General features: G+C 45.9%; 1 protein-coding gene across 1 annotated transcript in view; it reads right to left on the bottom strand.

Moving 5' to 3' along the window:
- The window catches only part of gse1b (Gse1 coiled-coil protein b), a 64,297-nt gene extending 50,535 nt beyond the window's left edge, over positions 1-13,762 (bottom strand). Inside the window, exon 1 of the mRNA XM_030098682.1 lies at positions 13,245-13,762. Coding sequence (XP_029954542.1) covers positions 13,245-13,281 — 37 coding nt within the window. The 5' untranslated portion in view covers positions 13,282-13,762. The remainder of the gene's footprint in view (positions 1-13,244) is intronic.
- Between the last annotated feature and the right edge of the window lie 2,497 nt (positions 13,763-16,259).

The raw sequence follows: 16,259 nt of genomic DNA, 5'->3' as shown, positions 1-16,259 counted from the left end.
TCCTCTGCACACATCAAGGACTCTACCAAGACCTGCAACCTACCGCACTAGCAGAAGAGCAACAGGAGATGTGATGGATCCCGATGTGTGACGAAAAGGCCACATACACTTTATTAGCCAGTGAGGCTGCGGCGATAAGCACAGTTTATGGAGGAGTGTTTTGTACGTTCAAGGGGGAACATATGTGTTCTGTGTGGTGTATTTGTGAAGAGCATCCTCACATACAGTATGACTCATTTCATTCACATCCAAGGACTGCGTGGGCAGTATAGAGGCTTGGTATTAACACCGAGGAGACACTAGTGTGCTAGTGTGCCTGTTATACATACATACTAGTGCAGCATATGCCATTTGAGTTTATCCAAAGCGTGCTGCACCACCGTCAATGCCCGCACGTTTTAGCGATGCCATTTCCTGGTAGGAATCAAACCTCCAAAGCCCGAAGGTAAACGTACAGCCTTCATTTTTATAAAGGCAGGGAAAGACAAAGGAGAGTATGAGGCATCGTCCTCTGAACTGTGCAGTTTTCAGGTGGTGCGTGGTTGAGGGGGGGTTCTTTGTTGTTACTGCAGAGGTCATGACCAGAGACAGTTTAAAGAAGAAAACTGCAGGAGATGTTTCTTCAAACCTGTTCCTTTTATTTTCTCCCCCATTTCCCTTTTCATCCCCCTTTTGTTTCATTTCATTGAATATTGAAGGCCTATTAGTATTGAAGCATGGAACTCGCTGTCAGCGGAGCCATCTTTTCAATCTGGCAGCTTCCTTTCTTTCCCTTTGTTTCTCTCTGTCATTCCTTTGGACATTGAAACAACTTGGTTGATAATAAGGACTACCATAGGGGGAAAAAAAGCTACAGTGACATCAGTCCCCTATTGTGCTTTCCTGCAAGGTACAAGGACGGCTCTGTAGCAGCCATCAGCACGTCCCCACGCTGAAAGGGCTGTTTAGCTTTTAGAAGAAAAACAGCAGTGGCATTTCTGAATCAAGACAAATAAAAGTAAAGGAAATGATACTTGGTGTTGTACACTTTTCCCTGTTCCCCTTCCTACATCACTTTCTTTCTATTTGGGGGTTCAAACCGCAATGGCGAGCACCCTACTGTAAGACGATAAGAGAGGCTAAGGCGCTTCTATCCTTGCAGAACACACACACTCAGAGGGATAAGCCGTGGACTAGTCCGGATCCTTGATACACACAAACACGGAGAAGCAGACGTTACAAAGCAGGAGCTCACATCTCACTACTAAGCAAGCAGGAGAAGGAGGGAGGGAAGATGAGGAGAGAATGAAAGGATTTAGTCTTCATCTGCGGATGAACATGCCATCTCCTCCTCCCTGTTAGCACAGATTCTCTTGCTTCCCTTTGCCTCTAATTGCCAATTCAGCTCTCTTTTCAGCTCTGTCAGTCTGCCCTCAAAAACACCCACTGTCTTTGGACAACTGGCTTGCTGATGACTGATGCATGAAGTGTTTGGTAACACTTTACATTCCAAAGCAACATAAGCTATGGCTATGAACATTGGAAACACATTCCTGAAGCCAAGCACACTCTTCACACTCCTCCGACACACTTTCTCCGCATGCAGATGGTGTGTGTTTAAAGCCAGCAGGCCAAGGCCACGCATGCATGTGTATCTATGATACATGTGCAAATGTGCAAGTGTAGCGGCTGACTGATGTGAGCCCCACGTCTCACCTGGGGGATGAGAAAATTAACACAAGCAAATTTTACTGCGTTCATTTTCATTTTGCTGGTAACAAGACCATCTGCTAGCCGTCCTGCTCCACACAGGAAGGCAAAAAAAAAAAAAAGAGAGAGAGAGAGAGAGAGAGGGAGAGAAGTGGGCTGTGTTGCAATCACTCCCACAGTCCCTCTCTCTTTCACTTTCTCTGCATCCCATCCACACTCTCTCCAACACAGTGAGGGGCAGAGATAACACCTCAAGGCCATGGTGCTGCTGCCAGCCTTTAAACCGCTTCGTCCTCCTCTACCCTGCTCTCTGTGGTTTCCTTGATGAAAGGGAGGAGGCAGATCAGAGGAAAACATGGCAGCCCAAACACTTGTATCCCCAGCCAAGGCTAAAACCAGAGCATGGAGTACCTGCCCTTTGCTGTTCACCTATCACACTGAGCTGTGGACACCCAGGTTCACTCACACACGCACACGCACACACACAAATTAGTGAGAAAACTCACGTTGTTTCATTTTTGTATATGCATACACAGAATGTAAGAGAGCTGCAATAACACACACACACACTAACTCATTTGTGCGTGTGCATATTAGGATACAGATGGGCTCCAGTGGCCTGTTACAAACCCTCTCTGACAGTGGCTTAACGAGGGCTCTTGCCTTTTGGCTCCTACATCTGTGCCAGAGTAGAGCAGCCAAAACACACACCGACTAATACAACTTCAAACATAAATTAAACAAATATATATACATGCACCTCCATATTTACCAAAGTGTGTTGCATGTTTGAATCCACTTCCCCATCATGCATCTCTGTTGTGCACAGGTGTACTTGATGCACTTAAAAAAAACAAAACAAAAAAAAAAAACACCTAAAACTGTTTTGTCTGTGACAAATAATGGCACAAAACAAGAGAGAGCGCGGGAGTGAAAGGAATATGCTGATCTAATTAGCAGCTGGTTAGCAGCACAACAGTTGAGTCCAATTAGAGGATGTGTCGTAGCGCACGTAGCGAAGGATTTGAATGGTATCCTGATTATCAAGGCTGCGTGTTTGTTCTACAACCAGGAGACATGCTTAGTGCGTCTGACTGCTCAATTCAGGCGAACAGGGTGGGACTTGTGCAGGTGTCTATTTTAAAATGAAAACTCTGTGTGTGTGTGTGTGTGTGTGTGTGTGTGTGTGTGTGTGTGTGTGTGTGTGTGTGTGTGTGTGTGTGTGTGTGTGTGTGCGTGTGTGCGTGCATACCCGTGTGACTTAAGACTCATGACTAGCTAAAATCATTTCCAGCAGGCCCTGAACAGAGCATCATTGTCACATACCACAAACACTCCCAGTCTTTATCTCTTGCTCTCTGCGCCCCCCCCCCCCCCCCCCCCCTTTCCTCTTGGCAGAGTCTCCCCCTGCCGGCAGGTGCACACGGCGGTGGCAGCCAAAGTGCCAACCTGCCCTCCATATGCCCGCCTCCACAGTGCCAGCTTATTCTTGCCACTCCCCACCAGGATTCATCTGGCCAGCCCTCCCCAAATCTGTCCCCGCTCCCCAACAGTCATCCTCCCTCACACACACACACACACACACACACACACACACACTCACACACACGTACAGTATATCTTTCCAATTCTTTCGATAGGAGCCTGAAGCTGATCGAACCATGAGTATTAAAACCACACATTGACCATTACAGACACCAGCATGAGGGCGGCACCACTTTAGCCTCAGAATGCAGATTGGACAGTTTCCAGATCCCATAAGGTGAGACAGACAAGGCTAGAAAGAAATTTAGCACAAATTCTAAACTGCTAACCCCCTCCCCCACAAAACAAAATGTAGGAGTCTTCTCTGCAGCCCGCTGACACTAACGTGCTACGTGTCTTATCTTTCTGTGTTTCATCCTCTCCCTTTAGCCTTTTTCTCACCTCACACCCTGACCTTCATCTGTTGTTCTCCGCCCTCCTAAGTATCCCCCAGTTGTCGAGCTCTTTTCTCAGACCTCCCTTGACATGATGCCGAGAGACCAGAGCAGGCACTCGCAGAGCCAGGAGCCAGGCCACATCAATCAGCACAGGAGTGTGGGACGCCTGCATGTCAGATCGATGCATCATCCTTCAACTGGTTGTATTCTGGGATTTACAGGGAAACCTGCTCCCAGACCAGTGTTGTAGGGCAGATTTCTCTGCAAGCGAGTTCCTCTCGTCTCTGTGAGGCTCCCGTTCTCGGTGCACGGTGTGTGTTTGAGAGGAAATCTTGTTTGTGTGTCCACAAACTGAGAACCGCTGATGTAACCTTGTCTGACCTTTCAGCTTGTTCAGTTTCCCCTAATACACTCTGACACCAAACAGCCCCCTCAAAAAAAAAAAAAAGTAAGTAAACACATAAACACACAAACACGGGCTCCACGTAACTGGATGTGAGAGGATCAGATCAAACCCTCTGCCCCTTCTGACAGGAGAAAATTGGACATAATTTTTCAAGCACACATTAGAGGAGTGGAAGGACAAACAAATCCAGTATCTAGGTTGTACACTTGGCCATCGCCATTGCTATTTATTTTGTGGTTGCTGTAAGGCTCGTAGGGAGCAGTAATCATGGGCCGTCTCGTCTCGTCATTACTCCTCCTCCTGAGGAAGTCTTCTGGACAGTCCCGAGCCATATAATTCAGGCCGCAGCTATCATCCATCATCAATCATCTTGTTCCTCCTTGTCTCTTCATCTCACACTCAGTCATAGACGAGCTTTAATGAGATGTTTTGGCTCAATCACTGATATGTTGCCCCATGCATAAAGCACCGTCTGAGAACAGGAAAGGAGGGAGTAGGACAGCGAGAGATTTCGACTGAGTCAAGATAATATCAACAGAGAAATAAAAAAAAAAAAAAATTAAAAAGAGAGAAAGAGAGAGGAAGAAGAAAGACAGAGAGGGAGAACCAGAGAGAGACCTTGCCTTGAGTCATCGCCCAGCTTTAACAGGATGTGATGAGCTCTTGCTATTCTCTTAATCTGTCTCCAATGATTCAATTCCATTTCCTGTGTGCTGACAGGCTGGCAGCTCGGCACCAATCAGCCAGACAAACAAGAACAGCCTCTCTCGCACTCGCACTCACACCCAACAACGACAGCAAGACCCTCCACAAGTGAAGTGGGAGACAAAGGTTATTCATTTATTACAGCAGTGAATGTACTGAGCAGCGCCTCGCGCTGACACAGTGGGGTCACTTGCTGTTCATTCTTAACCCCTTTAATACTCGCACACAGGGACACAGGCATTTACAACCTCATACTATAAACACTGCCTCCTCCTCCTCCTCCTCCTCCTCCGCCTCCTCTGGAGCTTGGAGGCTAAGCGTGGGTGAAGAGACGGACCACTGACGCTCCACGTGGAGCACTATCCTCCGACACCTGGCAGGGAGGGAGGCTGCCACGCAGGACGACTCAAGCAGCAAACTGGCAGCAGATATTCATTTGAGAGGAAGATAAGAGCACGCCAAGTAGCAAATTCCATGCAGTCAGAGTAGCTGAAAGTCTGCATGAGGAGGACAAAAAGCAGATGGAACAAAGAGGGGGACAGGGAATTGAAGTGGGCAAATTACTTCTTCTTTTTTTTTAACTTTTCTTGTCTTAAATGAAGGGGTTGCTTTGATGGTTAAGCTCTGGAATCCCTTCAGTGAATGATTGGAAAGCTGTCAGCTTAAAACGCTGCCCTAACCCACCAAAAAAAAAAAAAAAAAAAACCATACACAAAGATTCACACTCCTATACAGAGCTTCAGAGTAGAAAAATAACAGATTCTCTATTACCCTCTCACTGGGTGGTACAGTTCTCCGTTTTCTCCTCCTCTTCTTCATAAATCTTTGCCTCACACACTCCTAATTACCTCGGGAAGTGAGGGAGGATTACCCTGCCTCTCCCACTAACATCATCTATCTCCTTTTTTGTGCCTGCTCCTCTCCCGGCTCTTCATTTATGGTGCAGTTAAAAGGGCAGGGAACATTTGAGATCGTCGGCATTTGTCGGTTCTCAAGTGTGAGAGTATGTTTATGAGTGTGAGTGAGTGACTGAGGGCGTTCGTGTTTATTAAAACCATGAAGTGTGAAGACCGGATCGTTTGACTGTGGTTTAGCCAGCAGCAGATGCTCTGCCAGGGGGAAACAGTGGTCATACTGGAAGTAGATCCGTGCTGCCCTGCAAAGAAGGGTCATCTGGCAACTAATACTGCTTATCCACTTTCTGTACTTGTGTGTGTGGGAGCACAGGAGTATTTCACACACTTCAGCCTTTTTGGTTTTGACTTACCACATATATTCTTTCTCTCAGTTTAGAGAGTTTTACCATGAAAGAACATTAAGATGACTTCTTTTCTGAACATCCACTCTGTTAAAAAGTATCTGGCTATATATTGTTACTTTATATAAACACTCCTTTAAGGTTTTACATTGAAAGCCAAATCATTTTTGCAGCTGTGACATTTTTAAGAGACAAATTCAGGAGATAAAATACAAAATTATTAAGGGGTACATATTAAAGAAATATTTAATATGTCAATGTTAAGAATATCTATTGTCCCAATTCCTTTTCAAAACGTAGTTATGCGAAGAATCAGGTAAGTAATCAGAGGCACACCAAGTAAAGAGTGAGATTTACTTCCTGCAAACATGATCAATATCAACATCAACTGGAGCAGCGGCTCACGAAAATCTGCTTCACAGCAATTTATGTTTTCTTGTTCTTCTGTTAGTTCATTTATTTTAACTGAACTTCTCAGGTTTGTATTGTTGATGTATTGAGTTTATATGATGGACTTATCGATTTTTTTTATTATTGTGAGAGACTTATTTTCTTTTTCTGACGTATGTTTGCATGGCTGTGTTAAGGTAAGCGCTCATTTTTATTGAATCTGTTTACGCATTATTTGTACATCAATCCCTTTTGTTGCTGGTTGGAAATTTTAGGAACAGAACAAAAGCACGCGAGGTGAATCCCTGAAATGAGGGAAACTTGGGAGTTTTCCGTTTCACAGTGGGAGGTCACTCCAACCAGAGAGACATTGCTTCTGGAAGAACTCTGGCTCATCTAATTTTGTTTTTATTTCTTCTCCACTGATTATTAGGCACTGTACTTGTCACTAAGCATTGAGCATTAGTAGATTTTATTTAAATTTAAAGGTTTCCAGTGACAGAACAGGAGTTCCAGTGTTGGGGGGGCTGCGCCTCTGAAGACTCTGGACCTCATGGTGGTAATTCAGGCTGCAGGGGCTGTGAGGCAGGTCTGAGAATCTGGATGGCTGAGTTGATGCGGAGAAAGTAAACAAAAATAATGAAATTCAAAATCATTCATATATTTGATATTTGATTATTAAATTCATCCACTGTTTCCTTTTAGGGGAAAAAAGATACATCAATAGTTGTTTGAAGTGTACATCCTTGCGACAGGGACATACAATATGGTTTTCTGATAATAACAACTCCTTTAATTCATTATGTTAAATGCATGTTAAAATAGAAGCAGATAGGATTTTGGCCCAAGCCTGACAGTCTGGTGAGCACACACACACACACACACACACACACACACACACACACACACACACACACACACACACAGGATGTTGAGAACAACTGTAACCTTCAGGAGTCTGAGTTGTGTCCAGCACGGCGTTTGGGTGCATGCTGTGTCAACAGTCTTGAGGGTCCCTGTGCAAGAAGTCACATCTGTGCCGCAAGCCAAAATCAATGAAAAGGTTCTCGCCTTAAAAAGATCACACACACTCCACCGCCTGCCTCACATTCCGTCTTTCTCCTCAGGACTCACAGACAGCAAAACAAAACATGCGTTTGGCAAATTCTTCATCCATCATTGCAGTGACCGATCAATAACTCAAGTTATTGCAGAGAGAGAAGCATTGAGATCCAAAACTGCATATTAGTAGTTCTGCTGGTCAGACAGTGCAGTTCATCAAACCAGACACACTCAGCTTTCTAACGCTACACTGCTGCTCACTGGAGGGTCCAAAAGTGGAAAAAGGTCTGTGACCATGTGTCAACATGTAATGGTGTGCATCCATGTGGGTGCGGGTGTGTGTGTGTGCGTACACGCATATGTGTGCATGTGTGTGAACCCAGCACCATCACATGCAGGGAGGGTTTAATTAGAACTCTCTGTAGTCTAATTTGATTAGTGGAGGCAAAGGGAGATGAAGGCAATTAGAGCTCGGCTATTTCTGCTGCCGGAATAATGTTTCAGGAGAGAGGTGACAGCAAACACACACGCGTATGCACACACACATTAAAACATACTTATTCAACCGCAAAAAAAAAACAAGTGATCCCAGTGCTTTTATATTCCAGATGGGGGTCAAGCCATTTCACAGGGTCTTAACCCAGAGGAGCAGAGGTGAGCGTTTGCCATGACATTCTTAGTGGGACACACCAAGTCGTATCCCAGCTCACGCACAGATGCAAACCCACTGCTACAGTATCAGCCATGTGTGCACGAGTGTGCGTTGTTCACAGCCAGAGAGGAGAACAAACAAACCCACATACAACACAGTGTGTAATACAACAACAACAACGACGGCGTCTCCCTGGTGCCAAACTGAGGAACCGACCACAGGGCTCCTATAGACGGCCAGTACTGACTGCAGTCCATAAATCACAGTGGCCTCTGTGAGGTAACAGTGAGGACCCCGCCACCCCCCTCTGCACCTGTTACCACACCAAATGTTGGAAATGTGTGTGTGTGAACTCATGTGAGTGTATTCCCAACCTCAAACGCAGCTAATTCAAATATAAAGACATTTGAAAAAAAAGTAATCCACTGTAAGAAGTAATGAGTTTAAGAAGTAAAGATAAATGTATTATGTAGCTAATATGTCTGATAGGAGTTCAGGTGTTAATTCTGAAACTGTAATCAGCAAGGATTTTGCACTAATTGTATTCATACAAATGTGAGTGTATTTCTGGAGCTTGCTCTGTGTGGCTGCTGGCTGTGGCCGGGAGCCAGAGAAGAGCAGAGGCCACAGGTGTAGAGGGTCAGGGTTTAACTGCCCCGGGTTTATGAGGAGGCTAACGGGGCAGCCGGTGAGACGGAGCACCGCCGACCTTTACTGCTATGACCGGGGCAGTGCCACCTGCGGACTGGCGTCGAACAGATGCCACACCGAGAATGGGTCATAGCTTTTATAGTGAGGGCAGTGAGAGGGAGAGGGAGGGGGGGCAAGAGAGAGAGAGAGAGAGAGAGAGAGAGAGAGAGAGAGAGAGAGAGAGAGAGAGAGAGAGAGAGAGCGAGAGCTAGCAGTCCATCATTGTGACTGCTTTACTGCTGCTACTGCCATCTAATGACAGAGCTGTCAGAACGCATGGAGTGGGAGGGATAGAGGGATGGAGGGCCTGAGAAGCAGAGGGGGAGTAAAATAGATAAATGGATACAATGATGGAGTGAACTGGGGATAAAAGCACAGTGGGAGGAGGAGATAGATGCAGAGAGATGGCTGACACTTGAGTAGATGCTAGCATAAAGAGTAAAGTGCAGCAGGGAGATTTGTAGGAATTGATCCGAAGAGATGATCTCAGCTAGGTATCGAGGAGAGCAAGAAGGAGAGGTATTATAGTTAATTGGATGTAATGATTACACTACTGCACAGATAATCTTCCAGCACAGCAGGGACTTCTCTGCTGATTTTATCAATGACGACTCTCCTGTGGCTGAGGTTACCTGTGTGCGATCGTTCCACTCAAACGCTCAAGTAAAATGCACAATATGCACATTTACACAAAAAAACTTCTTAACACACACCCGTTTAGATTTTTTTTCCCCCCCTCCAATCAGCACTTAGCAATCATCAGTGATTTGTAAACAATATGGTCCAGGCCTTAACACCTAGTATGGCTCACACACGCATTGATTGACTTTGCGTGTGTGCGTGTGTGTGTGTGTGTGTGCAAGAAAGAGAAAAAGAGAGAGCGTCTGTCTTAGAAAGGCTATTTTTCCATATTGATGTGTTCTCCAGGAATTGATTTTCAAAGCGAGACAGGGAGATGGGGAGACCACAAAAACTGGTTTAGTTCCAGATTTTTGTTTTTTTCTGTTCTTTCAGTATAAAAACAACACTAAAGATCAGGCCTTTGGTTCCTCATGTAATTGACTCGGTTCTGTTCTCAGTTCTGTCGAGTGAACCGGATTACAAAGTGGTTGTCTGTGTGAATCCGCCGAACTCAACAGATTTTGAGGAAAGTCTGACAGGATTATCTCTCAACCCCCAAAACCTTGTCAGTCTGTGGGCTGTCAAAACAAAACTCCAGCCCACTGTGCTCTTTAACCCCCCCACCCCTCCCGTTTCTCCTTCTTGCCTCATGTGGTTTGTGGTTTCTGCATCACTTTGACTGCTTTTTTTTTTCTCTTCTTCTGTTTTAAAGTCTTGAAACAGGAGAGACTCACACTCCTTTGTCCATCCCCATTATCCTCGTCCTGCTTTTCTCTTTTTCTCCTCTTTACCCTCAGGCGATAAGCAGAGAGTCTTTAGGAGAGAAGCAACAAAAATCAGATGGTGATAGAACTTGTCTCTGCACGGCACTCGTTTCCAACTCTCACACACAGAGAAGCATGCTTACAACCACACACAAGCCCCCCCACGCATGTACCGGCAAAAAGGTGTAATGTACATCGTCGTTACAAACAAAACATGGACGTGTTTCTAAAGAAGTGCAAACAAGGTAGGTATGGAGGAGGATGAGTAGAGGGAGAAGGTCTGAGACTGGTGTAGGAAGTAGAGAAGGGCACACAGTAAGCAAAAAAAAAACAGAAGGAGTGTAAAAGTGAGGAGGAGGCACACTGAGAGAGAGTGGTCATGACCCATCTTCCATTTTGAAGTGGTTGTTCTGCTCCACCTCAGCTGGGATGTAAATGCAGTCTAAGTTCAAGTGCTTCTTCTTTCCACCTTTACCAGTGTGCCCCTCGCTGTGATTCTGTTTCACCACAATTCTGTCTCCGCTTTCTCTGTTCTCTTCCCATCAAAACCACCACCACCACCACCCCCCCCAGTCCATTCCTCTTTATTTAACCCAACCTTTTTTGTTGTCAAATAATCATGGAGGACTTGCATGTGTCTGACATGGTCTCCAAGGCAACGGCGGTTAAGACGAGAAGGCAGGCAGGGGCTCATTCAGTGGCTGAATGAAAGAAGGGGGAAAAGAAGAAGCGACCCACAGTGCTGGGCACACACACACGCACACCCGCACACACATCCGCACACACACACACACACACACACACACACACACACACACACACACACACACACACCTTACGAGCTTTGGCCTCTGTCACAACGAGGACCCTCTCTCTGTGTCTCTAATCTGTGTGGCTCCCTGCTGCAGGCGAGGTTGGTGTGGGAGGTTTCTGGATCACACAAGGCAGCGGAGGCACACATGGCATCGGGAGTGGGGAAGGGGGACTTCAGATACCACCAGGCAAATGAGGGAAGAGGAAGAGGAAGGCGAGGCGAAGCAGGATGAAGGCGATGACTCTGTGGTGATTTAGATCCAGTGAGTCAGAAAGAGGTGAAGTCCCGAGGTGACAGAGGAAAGGTGAGGGGACAGAAGAAATGACAGAAAGCAACTCGATCCTTCTCTTCTCCTAAACTGATTGTTTCTCTGCATCCTTCTTATTCTCTCTCCCAATTCCTTTTTGATTACTTTGTTTCCTAGTTCAAGGTTATTCCAGCATAACTCTAGTCAATTCAAGTATGGCACTGAGCATAAAGAGCACTCTGGCCAGAGGCGTTGACACATGTAGAAAAGTACTGCATTGAGGTCTTTGTCCCGCTCTGTAACCCCTGACACAAACACCTCTCTGTGTTTCTTTCTGTCTTTATTTCTCACACAGCAGGCACTCTGTGCCCTTTACTAGCAAATATCCATTTCAAAACCTTCTTCCTGAATGAGAGGGGCAGACTGGAAAGACACAGAGGTCTTGGTGAAGATGAAGCACAAGCTACAGAAGGAATACACTGGGAAATATGACAGATTAATAAAATAACTGTGCAAATCAAGTGATCAGTTAGTTTATGGACAGCCAGAGACACTGCATGTAGTGACACCACAAATAAGCTGTAACTATTTAGCAAGGGATGCATACTGGTCAAACACATCACCCAAAACTAATTAATAACTTTATACTTCTAGGACGTTCTTATGCTTGGCACGCACATACACAAACAAACGCAAGAACAAACTGCATCGGAAAAAAACAATCAGGAAAACCAATATGGTGCGCTAATGTGAAAACAATATGTTTACATTAAATAATGTAGTAGGAGGACATTGATATTTGCATTCGGTAGTCGAAGTCGGCGGGTCAGAGATGAAAAGTAAAACACAGCTGAGTAATAAACAGGTTGGCTGACTGTGCATCTGGCAGGTGGAGGGGTCTATTAGAAACAGGCTGTGGGGTTGTAGAATGAAATGTGAGGGTCAAAACTAAAGCGGTGTTGGTTATGGTCTGTCTGCACACTCTAATGACTGAAGCACATAAATAATTTAAGCCTGCTAAGTGTCAGTTCTGCTGCGAGGAGAAAGCACACATTAACCATTTAACAAGCAACCTAATGCAGATTTAGGCTAAACAAACAAACAAAGCAAATGAATTATAGTTTGTACAGGGGGGGAGGGTTAGTGAGTGAACAGCAGTACAAATGTGTGAACTTGGAGTTAAGAGTGCAGACTATGTGTGCAAGTGTACAGTCTATAAATTCCACAATCTAAGAGTATTCAAAATATGCTAACACTGATGGACAGTCAGGTTAAATATATATGGCAAAATGAGCCCAGCAAGGTCCTGACGTAAAAAAAATATTGCCTTTCTTAAATTCTCTTCTCTCTCACTCTCCTTTTTTTTCCTCTCTTCACTCAGTCGTTCTCCCTCCTGCTCTCACTGTTCTCTCTTGGCTGTCCTCTCCACAATCAGTGCCCAGTGAGCCGTGAGACGCACTTAAGCACCGACCGGCGGTAACCTCATGCTGCCCCGGCACTCACTCTTTTTCACACATACGCACACGCACACAAAAGCACAAACATGCACTTGTTCACACATGCATGAAGAGTCAGGAGCATCAACACAAAGGCACAAAGGCACACACACACACACACACGTATATGTGTGTCTCCTCTATTTCCTATACTCTGTGTATAGTTTTGCTGAATAAAACCCACACTGCCACTTAGTGTCCTGTTTACCTGCTGAGCCCCATGCTGATGAGGGGCTGAAAGGTTAGTGAGACATAGAGAGAGCTGCTGTCACACAGCATTACCAGCCTTGACTCTCAGGTTCCAACCTCAGAAGCAGAAGCACAAAGACGAGTGTCTCCTCAGATGCACTCTCCGGCTAACCTCAAACCTCCTGTGCACTATTTCAGAGCACTCACAGACAGAAAGACGTGCACATGTGCAAAGTGGTCACACCACTCTATATTCTCTCATTAATCTGCAACCTCAGATGCAGAAAGAACACACACAAACAAGCGCATTATCGTGAAACAAAATTGACATTTGCTTACCTGGCAAGTAGTAAAGTGGTGCTTTTAGTCCAAACATGGTTACTGTTTAAGTGTCATGAAGCAAGAGCAACTTGTTTCAGATGAGCAGGCAGGAATCCTGTCCTGGATGACTTCGATCGAGAGGCGCTGTGCCCTCGCAGCCACCCAGAAATGAGGCTCTGTGTGTGGTGAGGCTGGGCTGGGACTCAGCCTGTCATCCCTGCTCTCTGGTCCTCGCTAACCAAGCGTGAGGCTGGGACCGCCCAGCCAGCCAGGACACACACACACATACACAAACACTCAGACAGTCACACAGATACACACAGACAGAGCGGTGCAAGGGTCAACTCCTCAGCACGCCCCCGCTCTCGACCCCCTCGCTCTTGCCCCAGATCCCCTGGGCAAAGGGTCACACACTCGCTGTCCGTTTCTAAGCAGCAGCGGGAGGCACGCTTTCTCTTGCTCTTTCTTACATGAGCGCACACACCGACACATGCACGCGAGCGCACACACACATACACACACATACACACACATACACACACATACACACACACACACACACACACACACACCCAGAGAGTCAGGACAGTCAGAGAGAAAAGCAAAAGCTAGCAGTCCGGTGCCAGGAGGAGGTGAAAGGAAGAAGGAGGGAGAAAAGACCCGGGCTGGGTAAATCCTGCAGGCGAGCGCAACGACCGGTTCCTGGGAGTGTCTTTTATCCCTCTATCCAAGAAAGATGATCAGAGGAGAGACGCTCTGCTTCCTCTGCTACTGCTGCCACACTCTCTCTATTTTGCTCTCATTATTTTTCACCCTCCCCTCTCTCTCTCTCTCTCTCTCTCTCTCTCTCTCTCTCTCGATAAGAGGAGGAGAGAGGGAGGGCAGAATCATCTCCCGAAAGGCAACAACAGGGCCAGAAAGCGTGTGTGTGTGTGTGTGTGTGTGTGTGTGTGTGTGTGTGTGTGTGTGTGTGTGTGTGTGTGTGTTGTGCATGAGGAGGGTGGAAGTGCGAAGAGGGATAGAATAGACAAGGGGGTACAGATGACAAACAAATACCAGCCAATGCTGATGCTTCATCCAAGGAGTAGAGTGGTCACAGTTCAACTTGGAGTCAGGGTGACAGCTGATTGGACAGCCCCACTGACAGCGAGAGGCCAACGACTATCAAGGGAGCATCTGTTCATACTGTATCAGACAGTCGGAGAGCGTCGACCAATGGAGAGTGCAGAGAGAGCGCAGTGGGTCTTAACGGGCAGCTCACAATAGAACAGCTACTTGTTTGGAAGAGGAAAATATAAAAGATCCCCCGCCTCCATTCTCTTCTGTGAAAATGAGAGTCCTCGTCTCTGTCTGTGAGTGTGTGGGTGCGTTTGTGTGTCCGTCTAGGAAACTTGGCTTCTGCAGTCTAGTGCACAGACTGCTCACCATGCTGCGCCGACAGCAGACTTTCCCCTCTTCTCTCTCTCCCTCTCTCTCTCTCTCTCTCTCATCCTTCATCACACAAAGACACACACACACACACACACACACACACACACGTGCAAATAAACACAAAAAACATGCCTGCTCTTACACTCAAACCTGAGACGGTGGCAGTAGGGTTGAGGAGTTAACTGTCTGCCGGGAAGCATCTATGCCAAACCACAAAACAGCAGGAGTGGGGGGCAAACATAAAGAAAGAGAGAGAGAGAGAGAGAGAGAGAGAGAGAGAGAGAGAGAGAGAGAGAGAGAGAGAGAGAGAGAGAAAGGGAGGAATGATGGAGAAACAGTCTAGCAGGACAGTTTGCCCTGTGGGCTGACTTGCTTTCCAACCCATTCTATGAAGCTCCGTGGGGGAGAAAGACAGGGGAGATTGGCAAGACTTTAGTGAGGGAATAGGAGGGAGGCGCACTGAGGGGTCCTGTGCCTTCAGGAAGACACAGAGGATAGACAGAAAACACGCTATGAGAAGCACAACAAGCACAGTGAGAACGAGTAGGAGTGCGAAAGGCATGCTCACTTGCAAATAGGGCAAATAATCACTAATAGGGACTGATTATTGGAGGAAGAGCGAGAGACAGACAGAAGGAGAGAGCAAGTGCGGAAGGGAAAAGGGAGGGAGTCCATGGATTGAAATATGGATGGAGGACAAGTCAGGGAGGGTTTCTATTCTGGAAACAAAGCTCTTTTTCATAAGCACAACGACAGGAAATTGGTAAATGTTTAATTAAGACAAGCACAGTGCGTCAGCTGTGTGTAGGTGTGTGTGCTATAACATAGGGACAGATAAGTGAGACAGTTGAACATATTCACATTTACACACTCTTCACACTCTGCTGCGTACGCCTGCGTGTGTGCAAACAATACTCTTTATCATTGCTGAGAGGCATGTGTGTGTGTGCCTATGTACAGTTTTGTACAGGTGTGTGTGTGTGGTAGGTGTTGAAGTGTCTCGCACCTCGTGAGACAGGTTGGGAGGTGACGTGTCCTCCTGAGGTGCCGCGCTACAGAGTCTGATGACACCTTGACAGACGCAGACAGACAGAGAACTAAAAATACGGCGTCCAATTTCCGTAAGACGGGCAAGAGGGAGATAAGAAGAGCAGATGAAAAGAAAAGAACAAAAGGCTCATTTGTTTTCTTTCTTTTTAACACGCTCAAAAATATTTAAAACCAAATTCCTTTTAAAAAAATTGTTAAAGGTGTCATTTGCATTGAAGTAAATCTTATAAAAAGGGCAGATTAATCAAAAGAGAACTCCACTGAGTGATGATATAGCTGCTCTCTTGTTTTTCAAAAAACAGGTTAACACTTTTTTTTCTAGTGCATCCTTGACTGACAAAGTCTTTTAACTGTGTAAGTATGGCCGACTGTTATTCTTTTGATTCTAAATATGCTGTGTTAAAGACATTCTGCGTTTTCTTTAGTCGAGCAGGTAAATGAAACACTACATTTGTCTGTGCCAACAAATCAGGATTGTTTTATTCCAGTAAGTGGGAAATGCATTATCCTGAAGGAAAAACTCACAGGTTTATGAAACCATGAGTGTTACAC

Source organism: Salarias fasciatus, chromosome 1 (assembly GCF_902148845.1).
Source record: "Salarias fasciatus chromosome 1, fSalaFa1.1, whole genome shotgun sequence".
Taxonomy (NCBI): Eukaryota; Metazoa; Chordata; class Actinopteri; order Blenniiformes; family Blenniidae; genus Salarias; species Salarias fasciatus.
Note: the sequence above shows the minus strand (reverse complement) of the source record. Positions and strands in the feature narration are given on the sequence as shown.